This window comes from Amphiprion ocellaris, chromosome 3, assembly GCF_022539595.1.
Source record: "Amphiprion ocellaris isolate individual 3 ecotype Okinawa chromosome 3, ASM2253959v1, whole genome shotgun sequence".
Classification (NCBI taxonomy): domain Eukaryota; kingdom Metazoa; phylum Chordata; class Actinopteri; family Pomacentridae; genus Amphiprion; species Amphiprion ocellaris.
Genome location: NC_072768.1, coordinates 2,314,535 through 2,333,954, shown reverse-complemented (window position 1 = coordinate 2,333,954; position 19,420 = coordinate 2,314,535). Strand labels below are relative to the sequence as shown.

The window sequence follows — 19,420 nt, the reverse complement described above, 5'->3', positions numbered from 1 at the left end:
AGGGGGTTGTTTGCAGGCTGTGGGGTGTCAGGCTGCATTAAAAAAAGGGAGGGCATGGGTCTGTGACACTGGTAGGACCCAGAACTGTCCATGTAGGCTGACAGGTCAGTTTACACAAAAAATATCTCTGGCTGACTGCAGCTGAAAGGCCTACAAGCGTTGGAGTATTGTCAGCCTGCTGTTAGTTCGTAGATCTTCTTTCACCAACGTGCACTCTGACTTGTCTTTCTCTGTTATGTCAAAGTTCCTAAATCCTGCAGTATATTCCTACAAGCATACTGTTTAATATTTATTGCTTGTGAAAGGCCTGTGTTCTAGTCTATAAATTACAACTTCAAAGACAGATGCACCACTGTAAAGAATAAAGCAGGACGACAGTTGACAAAGGCCAGACAATGGCATCTTTTAGAGGCAGAACATCTAATGCGGTTACATCAGGCATTTTGTTGCGATGTTTCCGCTGTGCTGTGTCCATCTGCTGAGTCTCAGCGAAACAATGATCAAACAAATCATGGAGCAAAATATTCCAAACCACCTATTCTGTGATGAGATGTAGATGTAAAACTTTGCTGCTAATCGAGGAGCGATAATAAATCACCTGTCAGAGTAACCAGAGGGATCTATTTTAGAATACAGTGCTAAAACCTGGCTATAAAGTTAATGTAAATGTATGAAAGATTCACTATTAGTGGATTGAATTTCAATCTCTGGCTCGTAATTCAGAAATGTAGTCTGAACTGTCCTTGGCAGTAAGTGTACTGTATGTGAATACTTAAAGATTTTTTTATTTTTTAATCATTACATCAAGTGTCTCCTGTGGAGTGACAGAAGGACACAAAGTCCCTCAGGTATCTCAGCGCTTTTCCAGAGCAACACGAAGACTTAATGAGATTGATCTCTTTTTTTTAGATAGGATGTTTTTAGTCCCCTGCTCCTTAATTTGAAGGATATTTACCCTCCTAATTATGCAACATTTTGTTTTACCTTTTAAAGGAATAGCATATTTTTGTCTTCCTGCTAAGACTTACATAAAAAGATTGAAGCACCCATCGTGTCTGAACAATAAATGTGAAGCTTCTGCCAGCTTGAGGACATAAAAGAGAGTGAACCCAAAATGTATAAACAACATATTGTAATCCCAATGAAACCCTCACTACTTGTGGTTTTACAGTTCAGTTTTTGTGAAAATCAGCTACAGAAAATTGAACAGGTTCTTAAGTTATCATTAACTGTAAATACAGATGGTGGAACCCTTCGTGATGTTGCCCATAGGTTTCATGAAGAACGATTTTGAAGCTCAGGGTTCACTCCAGTGTCCATATTGTATAGTTTGCCAGAAAAAAGATTTAACCCATAGTATGTCAAATGCAGGGTGCCATAAATACCGGGCTTTCTTACTACATCCGATTGTTTTTTGCAGTGTGTAAGCCAGCATGCTTCACTGGACGTGACCCTCAGTCTTCTGCACAGTGGAAGCTATGTAACATACATCACTGTGTCCCGCATGAGTATAAAAAAGCTGTACAGACAGAAGTTGGCTCATTTTGCACTACCGACTGTGATGGATATATCGCCAAGATGGTCCCAATGGTACGTCCATGCATACTGCTCCACTTCACAAAGAACTTCTGCAGAGTCCTGGTTGCAAAACATGATGATAGAATTATAGACAAACTTTAACAAAAGCTGCTTGAGAGTTTACAGGTTTTTATGTTGGATTTCTTCAGTAATTTAATGAGAGCTATCAGCAAAAATCCAGTGTTCATTTGATGAACTTCATTTCCTAAAACATCCAGAATTGGAGCTCATATCTTTGGCAGCTGTAAAGTTTCTGCTCCTTCAAAGTTCACAACACAATGAATGAATTCCTAAAACACTCTCAATGCTGGAGAGCGTTTGATGCTGAAGCAGTGATCAGTTTTTCTGTTTCTTCTCTGGAGATGCACAATGAGGGACGTCTGCAGAGACTGAGAAAGAGTCTCACCACATCCTGACATGAGGAAAAAGACTTTATTGAAGACTACAATAAGAAAAACTATCAGACAGCAGACGGCATGCATTCAAGGTGAGCTCTGAACATTTGATCTAGAACAGGAATTCAATAACGGCAGCATGAGCTTCATTTCAGTCTGTAGCTGCTGAATTCATGGATGAATCATCTGGCACTAGAGAGGAAGACCATCAAACATCCACGTCAGCTGATGGAGGTCCAAGAGTCTCACCAAACAAACAGCCTCTGTAGGTTGTTTAATATTTTCAGCTGAACTAAAGACAGACTTTGGGATTTTTCTGCTCACATGTTGTGTTGTTGTAAACTTCCTCTTTCAAATAAATAGCCTCCTAACCCCCTGGAAACCAGCGTTTGTCCTGTTTTTGTGTTGCTCCTCGACGACCCTACACAGCTGGGTCCTAATGTTTTTGAGCAACACACCATACTATGATGTTTTTACAATGATGGTTCTACTATGGAACCAGTTTGACATGTTCAGGTGTTTTTTGTGTGAAAACTCAGAGATTTCAGGGATCAGAAGGTGGTTTTCAACTTTCTTTGTTAACTTTCTGCTTCAACTTTAAACTAAATTTCCTTGACTAACCCAGCCCTCTGGACTTCCAGGAAGCTGTGTTCCTATTGGCTGTCCAGGTGGCTGCTTGGTGTTATCAGGAACACCTGAGCAGCTTGGTGTTATCAGGAACACCTGAGCAGCTCAGTGTCTTCCTGCTTTATGTGGCTGCAGACAAACATTTCCTCTGCTTCAATTCACCAGTGAACTGGGTTTGGCTCCGTTTCTTTAGTTTGTTTTTTAGGCGTTGGCTTGCAGCTTCCAGCAGTAAAATCATCTTTAATGTGTTTCTTATTGTGTTTTAGGGCTTTGTACTGGATAGTTGTCTTGGTAAATGTGGTTCTTTAGCCACAGTTAGCACATGGTGCTAATGTGTGCAGTGATTAGTGGATTTGCTGCAGCTGAGTTGTGTCTTTATCTTGGCTGTAGTGAGTCTTTAGAGGTTTCTGGTCAGACACATTCTGTATTCTTGTTTGAGAACCAACGTTGGTTGTCCAGAAGGTAAGAGTTCCTGTCCTGATTCTCTGTTCTCAGAGGTTCTCTGGTAGGCTGCAGGAGACTTTAGCGTTTGGGTTGTGCTAGTTTGGTTTTTGTACGGTTTCATTTAGACGACTATCTTGAGGCTCCTCCATGTGGTTTAATGAGGTTTTCTGGAACAGTTCTACAAAGCAACCTGCAGCAGAAGAGACTTTGAGAGTTTTTAGGAAGTTCTGGAGACCAGACTTTAGAGCAGCAGAAACATTTGTCAGCAGTTTGAGCAGGAGAAGGTGATCTTCAGAGTAGAAATGAGACAGAAACCTTCTTGACCCGTGTGGTGAGGTCCTGTACCAAGAGTTTGAGCAGGTTGTGAAGAGTCTGTAGTTCTTTGGTCTGAAAGCACAAGAAGAGTCGACTCATTAAAGGAGAAAACAGGAGACATTGTTGGTTCTTCTGTCACTCTGCAGTTTCCTTAGACTGAATATCAAGTTTATATTTTAAATGATTTACCATGTGAGCCCAAGAAGACTTCAATAAACTCCCTCCATCCCCTGGACACAACAGATTTTATTACCATGTTAAATCTTTTTTAAAAAATGTTTTTGAGTTGTAATCCCAGTTTTAGCATAGTTTTTTTTTGTCTTTGCTTGTTTAGTTTTGTCATGTGTGTGAAAGGTGCTAAACAAATAAAGCTGAATTGATAAACTGAGTAATTGACTAACTCATGACTGTGACAACAGAAGTATTTTCATTGTGATTTAAGAGTTTGTTTCATTTTTAAGGTTGGGGTTAAAATCTTGACAGAAAAAAAAGATTGAAGAAATAAACTACATTAAGAAAGCAATTAAATATAATAAGACAAAGCATTTAATACGATAAAACTAATTAAACACCAAATAAATAAACATTAAAAAAATCCAGTTAATTAAGAATACTAACATTAAAGATGAAATATTTAATTAGATAATTAAACATTAAAAAGTATACAGGATTCAATTATAAAAATAAATAAATGAAAAACAAATAACAATTAGAATAATAACCATTAAAGACAAAAGATTTTCAGTAATTGAACCTTAAAAAAATACAATTAAACAGAATATTAAACATTAAAAAAGAAAACATTTAATTCAAAAATTAAACATTGAATTTGAAAATGAAATCTTAGAAAAGAGAAAACAAATAGAAAATTAAACAATAAGAACACAATGGAGCATTTAATAAGAAAATTAAACTTTAAAAGATGATAAAACCTTTAAAAAGTAAAATCTTGAATATTTAATCCAAAAGTTAAACATTGGGAAAGAACAGTAAAATTTTTAAACATAAATCTTAGAAAAGTCAATGAAACATTTGAAAACGCAACAATTAAACATTAAAAAGACAAAACATTTCAAAAATCAATTCAGACATTAGAAAAGAATAAAAGGTGAGAAAAGAACAAAACTAAACATTTAAGAAGAATTAAACTAAAGACAAAACATTTGAAAAGACACCAGTTAAACTTTAGAAGATCAAATTAAACAGAAGAGACAATAAAACGAAAGTCTGAAATGAAAACATGAAATTGTTTCTTCAAACATTTCCTCTTTCTATGTTCTTGGTTTGATTGTGGACAGATTTACTAAGAACTCGTTTCAGAAAACTGCTTTCCAGATAAAGTCTACTAGTAGTTGAAGGCATTGATCAAACTAATGTTACCTTCTGATCTCCACAAACTTTACTGTTCAGTGAAGAGAATCAAAGTTTGTTGAGGATTTCTAAAAAACCCACAGGTGAAGGTCTGAGAATAACTCAGATCAATGGTCTAAATGTGAAATCAAGACTCATGGTCACAAGTTTTAAGGCTTCTGTTAACCAGAAAGTTCAAACTAACAGAGAAATACTGAGAAACTTTTAAAATTTCAGTCCTCAGACTGTCTGAAGGTTCAAACTAACAGAGAACTACTCAGGAACTTCGAAGATATCAGCCCTCAGACTGTCTGAAGGTTCAAACTAACAGAGAACTAGTCAGGAACTTCGAAGATTTCAGCCCTCAGACTGTCTGAAGGTTCAAACTAACAGAGAACTACTGTGGGACTTAGAAAATTTCAGCCCTCAGACTGTGTGAAAGCTCAGGTCCTGAGGACTCGGGAGGTGTGGAGGCTTTGGAAAGTCTTGGAACTGAGGGTTCCACCCTCCAGCACAAAGGCTGAAGTCCAACCTCCTGAGAAAAACGGTCGAGTCGAGACGCGAGTTGAAAAAAAACTCGAAAATGACAAAAAATAGATGATAAATGCGCAAAAAAAAGAAGAATTAGTATCTGAGCGAGTAGCTCAGGGGGATAAGAAGAGGACTACCAAGTGGAAGGTCGCAGGTTCGAGACCCACCACCGGCAGTTTTCTTTCTTTGTCTTTGTCAGAATTTTGATAAAACTTAAGAAGTGTCTGGTCTTGAACCAGCGACCTGCAGCTCCATAGGCAAATCCTTAACTCACTGAGCTACAGATCAGATAAAAAGAAATAAATTCGTCGTCCCTTTGACATCGTAGTTCCTGAAGTGACCACATGGGTGGAGCCAAGGCGGAGTCTGGGTGGAGTCAGGGTGGAGAGTAGGCGGGGAGGTGGGTGGCGGCCTCCCCCCTCTACTCCCCCACCTCCCCCCACCACCCACCACACCTTCCCCCGCCCGACGAGTTCTTCGAGTCTCCACGAATTCTTCGAGTCTCGACGGGTTTTCCCGAGTTTCTGGAGTTTCCACGAGGTCGGAGGCAGAACAAGTTGTCATGAAGAGATGTTGAAGTCGGCCAGGATGGACTGACTTTTTACAGCGAGTAGAAGGAAGACGACTAGAAGAGCAGGTCTTTAACCACCATCCATAAAATCCATGGAGTCGCTCCAGAGAAATGAAGGGAGGTCAACTTTTATCAATCTCCATCCAGATGTTCAACTTGATATCTTGGAGATTTTTAGCACCACAAACCTTTTGTATCACACTTTATTATCAATTATTAGGACTTTAATGAAATCCACCAGCAGATTTAGTTTTTGTTGACAAACTTTATTCTTGTCGTCGTGGGACTACAGTATTTAAAACTCTTCCTTCTATTTGACCTCATGTTTATTAGTTTTAGTGGAGAAAGTTTGACTTGTCAATTAGTCTCTTAAAAACTAAATAATAAATTGGATTAGTCAAGCGCTTTAAATTTCTTACTTTGTCATATTTTAAATATGACAAAAAAATATAAAAAATAAAGCATCTTGAGACAATTTGACCTGTAATTGGCATTATAGCAATAAAATTGAATTAAAATTGTATGTATCTTGTAATGTTGGAGTAATTCAGCCATATATGTTGGAAAACACATTTTCTTTGTCCATTAATCTGTTGATTGTTTTCTCCAATAATTCATTTCTTGTTTTGGTTTATAAAATGTCAAACCCAAATATATTCAGTTTACTGTCATAAAAACCAAAAAGATTTACATTCATGATGCAGGAATCAGGCAGTTTTTCACTTTTTATCTGAGTTTAGCCAGAAAGATAGTTGATAATGTGTGAATTGTTGCAGCTTGTGAGCCGTAGAAGGTTTTATTCTTTGGGGCCGAGTATCAGAAAACATTTAGAAACCAACATCAACAAAACACTCAACAAAGATTTGAACATCATTAAAGGGAAATCCAACTTTTGCATGACAATGTCTAATTAAAGGACATCTATTTCCAACGTAAATGTGTGATATTCATCCTCTGGAGCTTTCTCTTCACATCGTCTTCCACCTGGACTGGTTTGGTCAGGAGCATGTGCAACAAACATTTGAAAAACTGCACTTTAACATCAATGAATGACACTGAAGTTTAATCTCTACATAAATGAGACTGAGTCTGGATGTGCTGCTCTGTCATTAACTCCTAAGTTTAGGGAAAGTTCAAACAAAAGAGGACAGTTCAGATCAGACTTGAGAATGAGCTTATTTTGAACAAACATCTCACACTTTCTGAGCTTCAGCACCTCTAGCAAGATATTTTAACAACAAGCAACTCAAGAGATCCAGAAGTTGGAGAGAGTTAGCTTTAGCTGAGCCAAAGAACATGTGGGACGCTAACCTAGCAAACATTTCAGACTTTTCTCTGTGAATTCTGAGAAATAATTTCCTATTTAATGACAGAGCTACACATCTTAACTCAGTCTCATTAAAACAGACTCTAATTCAGTGTCATCCATCCATATTAAAGTGCAGTTACCCAAAATGTTTGTTGCATGAGCTCCAACAAAACCTGTCCAGGTAGAAGGCCACTTTGACAAACAGAAAGTGGAAGATTCCAAGCAGATTTATAGAAGGGGGAACTGGACTGTACTAAGTGTGGTCGAGTATAGAGGGGAGTTTTGTGGGTTTTTAAGGCTGATAATGATTATTAGTGACACATTTGGAGTAGATATTCATTTGCAGTAAATGAAAGTATTTAAAATCTTGGAGTTAAACTTAGAACAACACAAACTCTAACAGAAAACTTTGTTGATACGTTTTTGTTTTGTTTGCAGATGTTAAGTTAAAGGAGTTTTATTCGTGATGTATAACCAATCAAATCACTCCAGAAGACAGAGCGACCACAGGTAGATAAAGGTTCAGAGCCAAAGTAGCACCATTTTTAAATGTATTTATTACCGTAAATCAGTAAAAAATAAAATACTGATAATCAGTAAATCAGTCAGCCCACAATTACTACAATTCTACAGTGGATGTGTCTTTTATACAGTATATGATGTATACACTATGTTTGTTTCTTCCTCTGTTGTTTTCTGGATTGTACTCAGCTGCATGCCTTCGTCCACCCGGCCTCCGTTGACTCGTCCCGCCTGCCGTCTCTGGAGCTGAAGCTGGATTGGAACAGACCAAAGTACAGTCCAATCACGATGCCAGCTGCTTCTCAAAAGGCTCCTTCATCTGGCAGGTGGCACCACTTCTTCTGAGGGGAAGCTGAGCTGGCCCAGCAGAACTTTGGAGATGTGTTCCAGTGGTTGGTGGATGTGTGGGGAGATAGAGAGGGACCTTTGAATTGTTCAGAAAGGAAAACAGGGAACCCATTGGTAGTTTTAGTTTAGGCTGCTACTGCGGTGTGTTTTTGGGTTTTAAGAGGTGAACAGGAAGAGTTTTTTTTCGTATTGATTATCTTTTACTTTGTTCCTGGTTGGAATGCCCATCAATGTTAACGTGAAGTTCACTTTTAGTTCTGTTTATTTATTTTTATTTTACTAACACCCATTTGCTTTTAACCCCCTCACATGTTGTGTTGTTGTAAACTTCCTCTTTCAAATAAATACTCGTCTAACCCTCTGGAAACCAGCATTTGGACTGTTTTTGTGTTGCTCCTCACCTACTTCAGACAGCCGAGACATAACAACGTTTTGTGGACTAAAGGCTAAACTATGACGTTTTTAGAGCGACATGCTAAACTATGATGTTTTTTGGACGACATGCTATACTATGACATTTTCTGGAGCAAAGGCTATACTATGACGTTTCTAGTATGGCTGGACCCGAATATCGAAATATTCGGTCCAGACGGTGGTATTCGAATATTAATTTTGAGACTTTTGTTTTAGTTTTTTTGTTTTAGTTTTTTTTTTTTTTTTTTTTTAGCAACATATTTGAACAGTTTTAAAAATTACTGTACATTTACTTGTGCAATGAAATATTATTCTATGGCATTTTTTAGATGACATATTATACTCTGATGTTTTCTTGAATAACATACTATTTTGACAATATACTGCACTATGACATTTTTTGAACCACATATCATACATAACAATTTTAGGCAACATCCCATCATTTTGCGCTTTTTGGACCACATATTAATCTATGGGAGTTTTTTTGCTGACATGCTATACTGTGAACTACAGGCCATACTATGTTATTGTTGAAAAGTATACTATACTTTGACATTTTCTGAACTACATCCTATACTATGGCGTTACACACAGAGTGCTTTGGTTACATGTTGATTTATAATCTAGATTTTTTTCTGTTTTGTTTTTTGACGGGATTACCACAGACCTGACCGTGAACACCTTTGACACCCACCTGAGGGAGACGCTGCCTAAGATCTCAAGGCTGCTTGGTCATGGTCTTTCTGGTCCTGCTCCAGAACGCCTTCATCAACTACGTCTTCTTTTGAAGAGGCCCTCAGATGCTGCAATCTCTGACCTTCAGGAGGAACTGCTACTTTCACTCTGTAACGAGACGGTGGTTATTTTAAAGACCCAGCTCCTGGTGGTTTGGAGTGAAAGTTTAACATCCATCAAAACAGAACTACAGACAGTTAAATCTAAGCTGTCGGTCAGTATTTCAAACATCAAGTCCAACCCGGTTGCCCTAAAGCACACTGTGGGTTTCCATATGATTAAAAAATAGGACAAAATACAACACTATTGTGTTCCATTCATATGCTGATGTGTTCACTCTCATATTTAATGTTCCTGCAGTTGGAATGAAAGAACCTTGTGGATCGTTTCCTCACTGTTAGTGTCTTTTCCTTCCAGCCTTGGTCTGGATCATTGGGAACATCTAGTCTGATGGACTGAGAGCTACAGAGAACATGAATATCCAGCTGTGGTTGTCTGAAGAGTCTTCTCTCCTTCATCACTGTGAGGAAGAGCAGCACTGATGTCCTCCTCATCCTTCCAGTAATAACAACAATGCTGCAGATTCAGCTCTACTCTTCAGAATACAACTTGTCTTGTGACTGTTCAGTGTTTACACTTCACTGTCAGCAACACATTATATATTTCATCCATTTATTACATGTGTTTACACATCTTTACAGTTCAGAATTGTTAAATAATGTAGTTTTTAAATGTGCAATAAAGGAAATAATGAAGCTCTTGACCTGAATGTGTTGATGTTTTAATGCTGCATATCTGCTATAAATAACATGGACTTTTTATATTGTATTTCTGCTCCAACAGCAGAGATGAAGTTAAAGATGATAAATGGAACCTGTGAATACTAAGAACAGAGAATAATAAACTGCTGAAACAGTTGCTCTGTCCTTCTGTAAGTGAAAGTTAAACAGGAAGTGGCTCACTGAGGATGTCGTCCATTCAGTCTCCTTCTTCACATCCAGATGAGGTTTTCCTTCTGTTGGCTTCACTCAGAAGATCCTCACAGTGAACATGAGACACCTGAGATGAAGACAGACATCACAGTACCAGCATCAACAGCAAAGGTTGATTTTAAAGTGACCCTGGATGGATTTCTTCTGTCATATATAGTTTTCCAAGCACTGAAAGACAGAAAGCTCTGTAGTCACTTTAGCTTTAGGGGAGAGGATTTTATTATCCAGCTTATCTGTGCTGTAATTTAAATGTAATAACTGTAGTGTTTATCATTACTTTGGACATATTCTGGGAGGTTATTTTTCTAATCTGCACTAAGATGTACTACAACATGTGAATCAGTCATTAAACAACATTAACCGTTAGAAAGTAGATTTACTATTTTCTCCAGTTTAACTTCAGAGAACCAGCAGATATTCAGGACTACTGACAACACAGAACCTTAACCTTACTGTTTTAATCACATTTAGGCTTTCTAAACGTTACATTAATGTGAACCAGCACCTCCATGAACAGTTTTATTAACTAAATGCACTACATTACACGAACACAACACATTTCAGCTGTTTACATGAAACTCAGGACAAACATCGCCAGCTTAATGCCACGTTAGCTTAATGCTACGTTAGCTTTAATCAGGCTACGACTGAGCAGCTAGCTCGGTTAGCATCGCTAATATTTACCGGATGCTAACTTTCTTCTCTGGTCAACACACACAGAAATAAACTCCACCAACATCTGGAGTGCATGGTACACATTATATCTGACACTAAAGCTGCATATAAAGTACATTAAAAGCGGCACTGATACGAAAATAAACATTAACTTACCGAACTATCAGAGTCCTTTCAGTGTCTGCTGGTAGAATCAGCCGAAGGACGAAAACTGGTTATAACAAGACAACGAGCAGGAAAACTGTCTGTGGAAAATGTTCTGCTGCTCTACCGATAAACAAACCAACAGTTACTATGTCAGAATTAATCCAAACGAGGAGAGCAGAGTCTCTGCTGCCTCCTCCATAGGACCTGTCAATCATTCCAGACCAGACTGTCAATCAGTAGCCCCGCCCCCTGGCTTCGCAAAACTTTAACGCTCTATAAAAAAATCAATATTGATTTATTTTAAGATCGGCGACCTGATCTCTCATTTTAACCATGAAAACTAACGAAAAAAAAATACAGTCTATGCACCATACTCTGTTTGGATCCACACCTGCTGATGACCACTTCCGGTCTCAGAAAATGAAAAAACGGACCTTTTTCCGTTTCTGTCTCTTACTGATTTTACTTTTTTGTTATTCTAAATATAAAATGAAAATCAAAGCATTTTTAAAATTTCGTATATCCCTTTTTAATCATGAAAAGGAAAAAAACGCCTTGTATTTCAATTTTAATTTTTGTATTTTAAAACGAAAATCAAATAACCACTCGTTTTTGTTTTTCAATACCCGTTTCAGAACGAAAAATCCAATTGCCAAAATATACATGGACCATGGAGCCATGCAAACGTTAGCATAACTTTTAACCGGGTGAATTATGTAATAATTCATTTTCTGTACCGTTGTTATGAACTGGGGAATGGGCATCAGAGACCAAAATCATTTTTCTAGCAGGCTGTAAACTTGTTCATTTTTGCAGCAAAGTTGGCCATTTTAACATCTGTGGAGATTTACTCCCTTTTTGAGTCAGCCTCAAGTGGTCATTTTAAGAGACTGCAGCTTTTGGCACTTCTGCCTTGGCTTAATTTTTAGCCCCAGAAATTGCGCTTGGTTGTCAGTCAGGTTTTCCATTGAGCTGTGCTAACCAGCTTCTAGCTACATATTTATGATAAAGATGAAAAGTATCCACACTGAGCGCTGGGCTAAACACCAAATAAATAAGTAATATACATTGTAAGTGCAGTACCTTTAAATTTGAAGAAGTCTAAATAGATTTACCTTTAACAGCATATCTGTAATGGGAATAAAAGTAAAATCTTGTCAGTTTCAGGCAGAATATTCATGCACAGTGCCACTCAAAGTCAGATGTTTTTTTTTGTGTGTTTTTTTTTTTCAATTTTTACTATTTTGAACACTTCAGAAAAAATTCTGAAGACATCAGAGCTGTGAAATGTCCCATATGGAATTAGGTAGTACAAAACCCGCAGACTATTGGCTTTATGAGGCATGATGTTCCAACAGCCTTAAAGGAGTTCTCAAACACCCTTTGCACTTGTCCCCAACCATCTGAGCAGGGTTTATGTCCGCTGATTGTGGAGGTCAGGTCATCAGATGCAGCGCTCCATCACTGTCTGTCTCCGTCACATATCCCTTCCACAGCCTGGAGGTGTTTTTTGGCTGTGTCCTGTTGAAAAACAAATGATGGTTCCACTCAGTGCAAACCAGATGGTATGGCGTGTAGCTGCAGAGTGCTGTGATAGCCATGCTGGTTAAGTGTTGCCTTGAAATTTGAATAAATCACAACAGTGTCAGCGGCAAAGCCCTTGGACACCATCACAGCTCCTCCTCTTCAGCGCTTCACAGTGGGAACCACATATGCAGATACCATCTATTCCCCCTCTCAGAGTCTCACAAAGATACGACAGGAACCAGAACTTTGAAAGTACAGACTTCCACTTTTCTAATGTCCATTAATTGCGTTTCTTGGCACAAGCAGTTCCCTTCTCCTTATTAGCCTCCCTCAGTGGGGGTTTCTTCACAGCAATCCAACCATGAAGGCCCCGATTCACGCAGACTCCTCCGAACAGTCGGTGTTGAGATGTGTCTGCTGCTCTGGGAAGCACTGATGTGGGCTCTAATCTGAGATGCAGTTAATTGGTGATTTCTGAGACTGGTAACTCTAATGAAGTTCTCTGCAGCAGGAGCAGGCTAATGCTTGGTCTTCTTTTTCCTGAGGTGGTCCTCACGAGAGCTGGTTTTATTACAGTGTTTGATGAAAGTTGTTGAAAGTTTCCAGATTGACTGACCTTCACTCTCTTAAAGTAATGGACTGTAGCTTCTTTTCACCGAGTTGTGTCATAATTTGGATTCCTACAGTACTTAAACAGGGCTGTTGTATACCAATACTACCTCAGATCCATTAAAAATTCCACTATTTAATATCTGTCAAGGCATGCTTGTTCACTGGAAACCATTCCAGTTCCCTCCTCATGAAGCTGGTTGATAATACTGCCAGTAATGTCCAATAATGTTAAACCTTTTGCTTTTTTTTACTACATAATTTCATACAGGCTACAGTAATTTACAGTTTTGATGCTCTCAAATGTTTCTACAGTGTAGAAAACCATTAAATGAGTGAGAGTCTACAAACTTTTGGCTGTTACTGTAGATTTGCCAGGCTAACTGAGGTTGTAAGAACAAATAGGAGGAAGCTACAGTGCGCCTGCAGCAGTATTAATCATGCTGATTTTGCATGCGTGGTCATGTCAAGAAACCTCGCTGCAGTGCAGTTAGAACGATGGTGAGTTTACTCGGAAAAACACGACAGATTGAGAACAGATAGCAGCTCAAACAACCTGCAAATCACCTCCACTGCAGGTTAACAAGCTCAGTAATGCTGTGTGGGGACAAACTAAACAGTCTCATCAATATGAAAGCCTTCCAAATTCAGGTTAATGAAATGAACTGTGCTGGTGGATGAGGTGAAAAAAAAAACAGGGAAAAAAAGTGAAATGCTGTAATAACAACCAGGAGGGAAAAAAGTATCCATGGTTGATTCTGTTCACTTTATTTCAGTACATGTTACTCATACAAAATAATCTGTACAAAGGCTAAAATAGGTCATATTTTTGCATAGAAGGAACAGTGATCTAGAACAAAAAGCCAGGGTGGAATGGCACAATAAACTCCACTCACTATCATACACGGGCCTCATAACAATTAGGTTAAAAGGGAGGGGGATCAAGCTCCTTACAAAAATACTGTGCTGCTCACTCCACGCTGCTGAAGCATGAGACAAATTGGCAATGGTTCCCACTTTCATCATCTTCCTTTTGTTCTTTTGAAAAAAGCGTCTGCTCGACTGGCTGACTACCATCAGCTCATCTCAGCGTCTTTAGGACAACAGTCCCTCAGGTTTTGTTACTTTTTTGTGTTAAAAGAAGCCAGTTTAAGGCAGGGATGTCTTTCATTCAACACACCATGGGATCTGCTGTGACACAACTTCACTTTGCTCTTCATGCCAACTCTTCCGGCTCCACAAATCATCAGAATCAAACAGTGCTTAAATGCTGCCTATATAATTGACGGCGACATAAAAAAGGGAATACATCGGGACCATCGAGTCATTAAACATGAAAGGCAATGAGCGTACGGTATTGTGGGATTTTTTTGTGACACTCTTTCCTTTATTTAAAAAATAGTTGATTCTCGAGAATAAAGAGAAGGTAGTGCACCACCTAGTATAGATATTCAGAGTGCTTTCACGTGTAGCAGAAAACTCCACAGGACAAGGCTGGCAGGTATCAGATAGTGCCACCCAGCAGAACACAACATCAAACACAGCATTTCTAGAGCATACATTTCCACTGCTCAGATATTCAGCTTTAGCACGGGGGAAGGATTAGGAGGAGATTACAGAAATAATATGTCGAAGGTGGCAAAAAAATAAAGAAAATTATAAAAGAAAAAAAAACAGTTTCTATGTTGGAATTTCATCACAGCAGTCAAAACCAATTACTGCATGTGCATTCTTCCGTTACCACGTCTGTATTTTCCTGGGAGTTCTTCTATAGATGAGAGTATATTCTGAACTTGAAATCGTGAAAGAAATACGTTTCACTTCAAGATGAAAATGCAGTCAAATAAAATAGGAAATAAACATACTGACAAAAACACAAATTTACATAAAATTTACACTGCTCCTGAACTTGAAAGCATCAGAAAATCGAGCAAACATGGGAGAAAAATAATGTGGCTAACATGAGAGCGGAAGAAGATGTGTCTGTAAATGAGCAGAAAAAAGAACACGGCTTGTTAGAAAATGAAGCTGTCAATGTAAATACTGTAAGTGGTAAAGTATAACAGTTCGTTATATCCGCTGCAAAATGAGCATATTTACATCTGGGTTTAACATACAGGGCTGATATACTGGAGTGACATGAGCTCTGTTGTACAGTGTCGTCTAATAGATCATGCTCTAGAAATACATAATGGGCCTTACACCGGCAGTTTTAAAGACATACTGCAGATTATACCCGCACATCCTAATTTAATTAAACTAGACCTTAATACAGAGAAGCACGACGACAAGCGTGCAGTATGTCTTTTGTGGGCTTCACCCAATGCTCTATGCCAAATTTTCTCCCTCTATCAGTTCTGACTTAATTGATTTAACTGCCTGTAGCAGTGTTAAGACAGAAAGGCATTTTTGCACCTAGTAGAGGAACACTGCAAAGACTAATCCTCTAAGAAACAAATGCTTAATGGTGTCATGTTCTCACAATGGGCCACAAAGAGCCTCTGTCACAAATGGAAAAAGAAAAAAACAGCCTACAACATGAGAAACAGCAGTATATCGTATAAAAACAAACATTAAAACGCCAACAACCAATGTACAAAAATAACATCATTATAGAGCTTTTTTTGTTAAAATGGCATTCATCCCTGCATTCTAAAAACACGAAAGGAACATTGACAAAAAACGGCGGTGGCAGCAGAGCTGAAAGGGGAGGAAATGTCAGAATGTCGGCACAGTCAGATCAGTCTAGGGCAAAGAGTCTGCAGGCTGCGTCTCTGAAGTGTGACGTCACATTTGGAGACTGGATTTGTTTTATTTCCACCATTCTGCACTCTCATGCTTTCCTTCTGTGACCTCCATTTTTGAAGATTTTTTTAAACCCAAAGCGACTCAGCAAAGTATTTTTAAATCTCAGGTTCCCTCTAAACCTCCTGTGTGCAGAACGGATGCAATGAGGGCCGATTTACAGAACTGTTAGAGCGATTCCACCTATAAACCTCTCCTGGGTGCAGAATAACCCCAACAGGTGCTTGGAGCTGTCCAGAGTGCACGGCTGTATTGCTAAAGTGTCAGGACTGCCAGCTCCCGTATATGTAGTGCCAGGTGTCTGCAGAGTGAGGCATTAAATAAGAGGCTGTGCAGAGTTTGCAGAGGCAGCCGAGCAGAGGAGATGTGACCACTCGTGCCTGTGCTGTACATCAGCAGCTGTCATGTTTCCCCCTGTGGACACAACAAGAGGAGTCAGAGCATACGGGAGCAGACAGTGTATCACAGCCAACGGGGTCACTGCACATCACAGCCCAAATTTGTTGCTTCCCGATGCATGAACTCCTGCCCCCTCCTCTCTTCTTCCTAAAACTGCTCCTCAGATTAAATTATCACAAAACCAATTAAAAAAACACCAAGAATGACTGGAGGAGATACTCTGAGGCAAACATTCTGCCAGGCTGGGAAGACATCTAATGAGTGAATCTCTTTCTTTGTCGGCCCGTGTTGCAGGAATGAACGGTGTCATGGATTCCTTCAAAGCAACCAGTGAGTACTTTGGATGAAAATTTAGAATGCAGCCACTTCAGGCCCCATGAAAGTTTAATCGAGGGGCTCCTGTGGAAGCTAAAATCAGCTGCACCAACCATGCATGAGATGGCAGTATAGGCTGTAAACTCTCTGCTTCTAGCAAACCACAATGCAAAACTGCTGTTCTGAGCTTTGGGCTGATTAAAATAAGTCCTCACTATATACACATTGTGCTGCACTGAAAGAATCTAAGTTTCTTTTCCTTTATGTTTGCTTGTTTTTACTAACTTTCCTAAATAATTGCTGCTAAATTAATAGGAAGGCAACTGCAACCAATCTGGCAACGCTGCTCGCCCGGTCTCATCCTCGCTAACATGTAGCACAAGAATAATAAAAATGGATGGATCTCTAATCAAACAAAATGCCAAGCCAGATGGAGGGAAGCCAGGCGGTGTGGCAAATGAGGACAATGAAGAGTCAGAGCAGCAGCAGCAGAAAATCAAAAACGAAGATGGCAGAGGAGCAACTAATAGGAAGACTGAGAGTTGGAAGAAGAGGAACGAATGAGCGTAGGAAATCAGACAGACAGATGTTATTTTTCTTCCTCCGTGGGTTTGATCCTTTGTGTTTAATATGCAACCAAACCTGTTTTAGTTTAAAGTGAAGGCCGCTGACCAAACTGTCTGTTGGAAGCATCCTAACTGATTTTCTAATTCAACAGTGACCCGTGTTGTACTCGGTGAGGATGTGCAGACACGGTTTGAATTAAGTAGCTAATCTGGTTGAACTGCTGGCTTCTTTACAGCCCCTCTCATCGCTTCACTGCTTGGTTTTTTTCTCCGTGTTGGACTCACAGTAATGCAGCTGTCCTCTCAGATGTCTAATCGTATTTACTCAGGAGAGTGCAACGGTGCAATATCTGACCGAACACAACCTAATGATGCTCAAAATGATCCTTTAACAATGAGCTATTCTTTATACCGCCACCTCGTCAGAGATTTTGAAGCCAAGAGCAGACACACTAAGTCACCACAGCTGATGTGGAGCATTTTTCTGTCTTCAGGATGTAGGCTTGATGCTGAGGTCTCCCGCAGCGAATCAGTGGTAAGAGGACATAAAGCGACATGTCCTACAGGGTATGTTGCCATACCTATCTGTCTCCTTCATCTGCCTACACTCCCACCTCCCCCTCCTCTCTTGGCGGCGAGAAAAGGAAGCTTACGTAAAAATCGAGAAATCGCAAAACCGGAGGTGCAACAGCGTAATGAGCGGGGAATGTCAGTACAGACAGACAGCATGCAGAGCAGCAAATTCGTTGCTTCCTGACACGAAGAAAAAAAATTAGGGTGTAAGAAAGAAAGATGGAAGCTTGGCTGAACTGACAGCCACAGAGAGAAAGAATGAGAGGGGGAGAGCGAATGGATGAGAGCTTCAGAATACAGAGAGGAAAGGCCGAAGCCTTCTCTGTAGCGTTTTTACCCCTCTTACCCTTGCTTCTGAGCACTGCCATGTACTGTTTTATTTTTTATTTTCCTCTGCAGCTTGGACTGTGTGATAAAACACACACACACACATATGCAGTGTATTCTTGAAGGAAGAACTTTATCACCCAGATCTCCTTGGCTGACAGTGCTGGTGGAGCCCTAATAAACAGCCATTTTACCCCATTTGTATTGTCTCTCAGGGAATGAGAATACTGCTGCTGTGGGGTAAAGCATGTGTGCATATGTGTGTGTGTGAGTTCACAGGGAGATTTGTGCGCTGCAATTCATTATTCAGGAGATATTGTCGAATTTGGTGGAAAATAAATCCACTCATGATTCCTTCCATGATGTTCCTCTATCACACTCACTTTACCCAAATCTCTAAAGCCGAAGGGCAAAATAATATGAATCATGGATTACATTAAAACCCACCTTGACACGTCTGTACCTCCTCATAGCAACATCACGTTAAATCCAACCTACACACACGTACAGTTCCTGCATGTCTGAGAGCTCATTGCACTGATCTGTCCAACATTTACATTCCACAGGAGCCACGAAGATGGACTTCAGAAAACAAAACCAAAAATAAAGTTGGAAATTTCTAACAAAAATGGCAACAATAGACATTTTGACAACAAAGGTAAGTCAGTGAAGTAGAAAACAAGCATGCCATGTTGAATCTTTTTTCTCATTTACAAGAGGGAGAGAGGGCTTGATTTTAATCTACACGAGGGAGAAAAAAAATAATCCCACAAGAGGTGGAGGGTGCTTTCAGTTTCATAGGTTCTCTTTGTCTTGGAGAAGGGGGTGTATGGGCATTAGTAAAAGTCTTCATTGTCTCAAGAGTTCATCCTTCCTTCCAACAAATTGTTAGTCCGAGCGAGAAAAAAGAAGACAAAATAAAATAAAAAAATAAAAACGAAGAGTACTTGAGAGGAGTTACAGACAATGGGATTCTCTTATCCTTGCCAAAAGTAGGTGTCCCTTCTCTTCCAGTTGTGTTACTCTTTGGCAAAATGATTGGTGAGAGAGGAGAGAGCAGAACAGAGCGGGAACACAGCTGGAATCTGTACAGAAGGTCTGGGAAGGGAGGAGAAGACGGGAGCAAAGGATGCTCTAAAGAGGTTGTAAAGTGAGTGGGAAGCGGGGATGTTTAAATCAGAGTCTTATCCCATCAGGCAGTGGGGCTCTTCTCCGTTGGGTGCCTCTGCCCGTGGCTAAGCGTCGTACTTCTTCCCCGTTCTGTGGATGTGGTGGAACAGTGTCATGGAGAACGCCATGCCCAGCAGCTGCAGAGTAGGGGGGAAAAAAAGGAAAATAGTCAA

At 39.6% G+C, this 19,420-nt stretch overlaps 1 protein-coding gene across 4 annotated transcripts in view; it reads right to left on the bottom strand.

The window, feature by feature from the left end:
- Nucleotides 1-7,659: 7,659 nt before the first annotated feature.
- Nucleotides 7,660-19,420, bottom strand: part of tspan9a (tetraspanin 9a) — a 186,431-nt gene continuing 174,670 nt past the window's right edge. For 2 of the 4 annotated variants that reach the window (XM_055009037.1, XM_055009036.1), the window contains one exon: nucleotides 13,840-19,384. In XM_055009037.1, coding sequence (XP_054865012.1) covers nucleotides 19,313-19,384 — 72 coding nt within the window. In that variant the 3' untranslated portion in view covers nucleotides 13,840-19,312. Of the gene's footprint in view, nucleotides 8,067-9,101; nucleotides 12,478-13,839; nucleotides 19,385-19,420 lie in introns of those variants that run through there. The other 2 variants (XR_008601153.1, XR_008601154.1) reach the window with 2 other exon arrangements.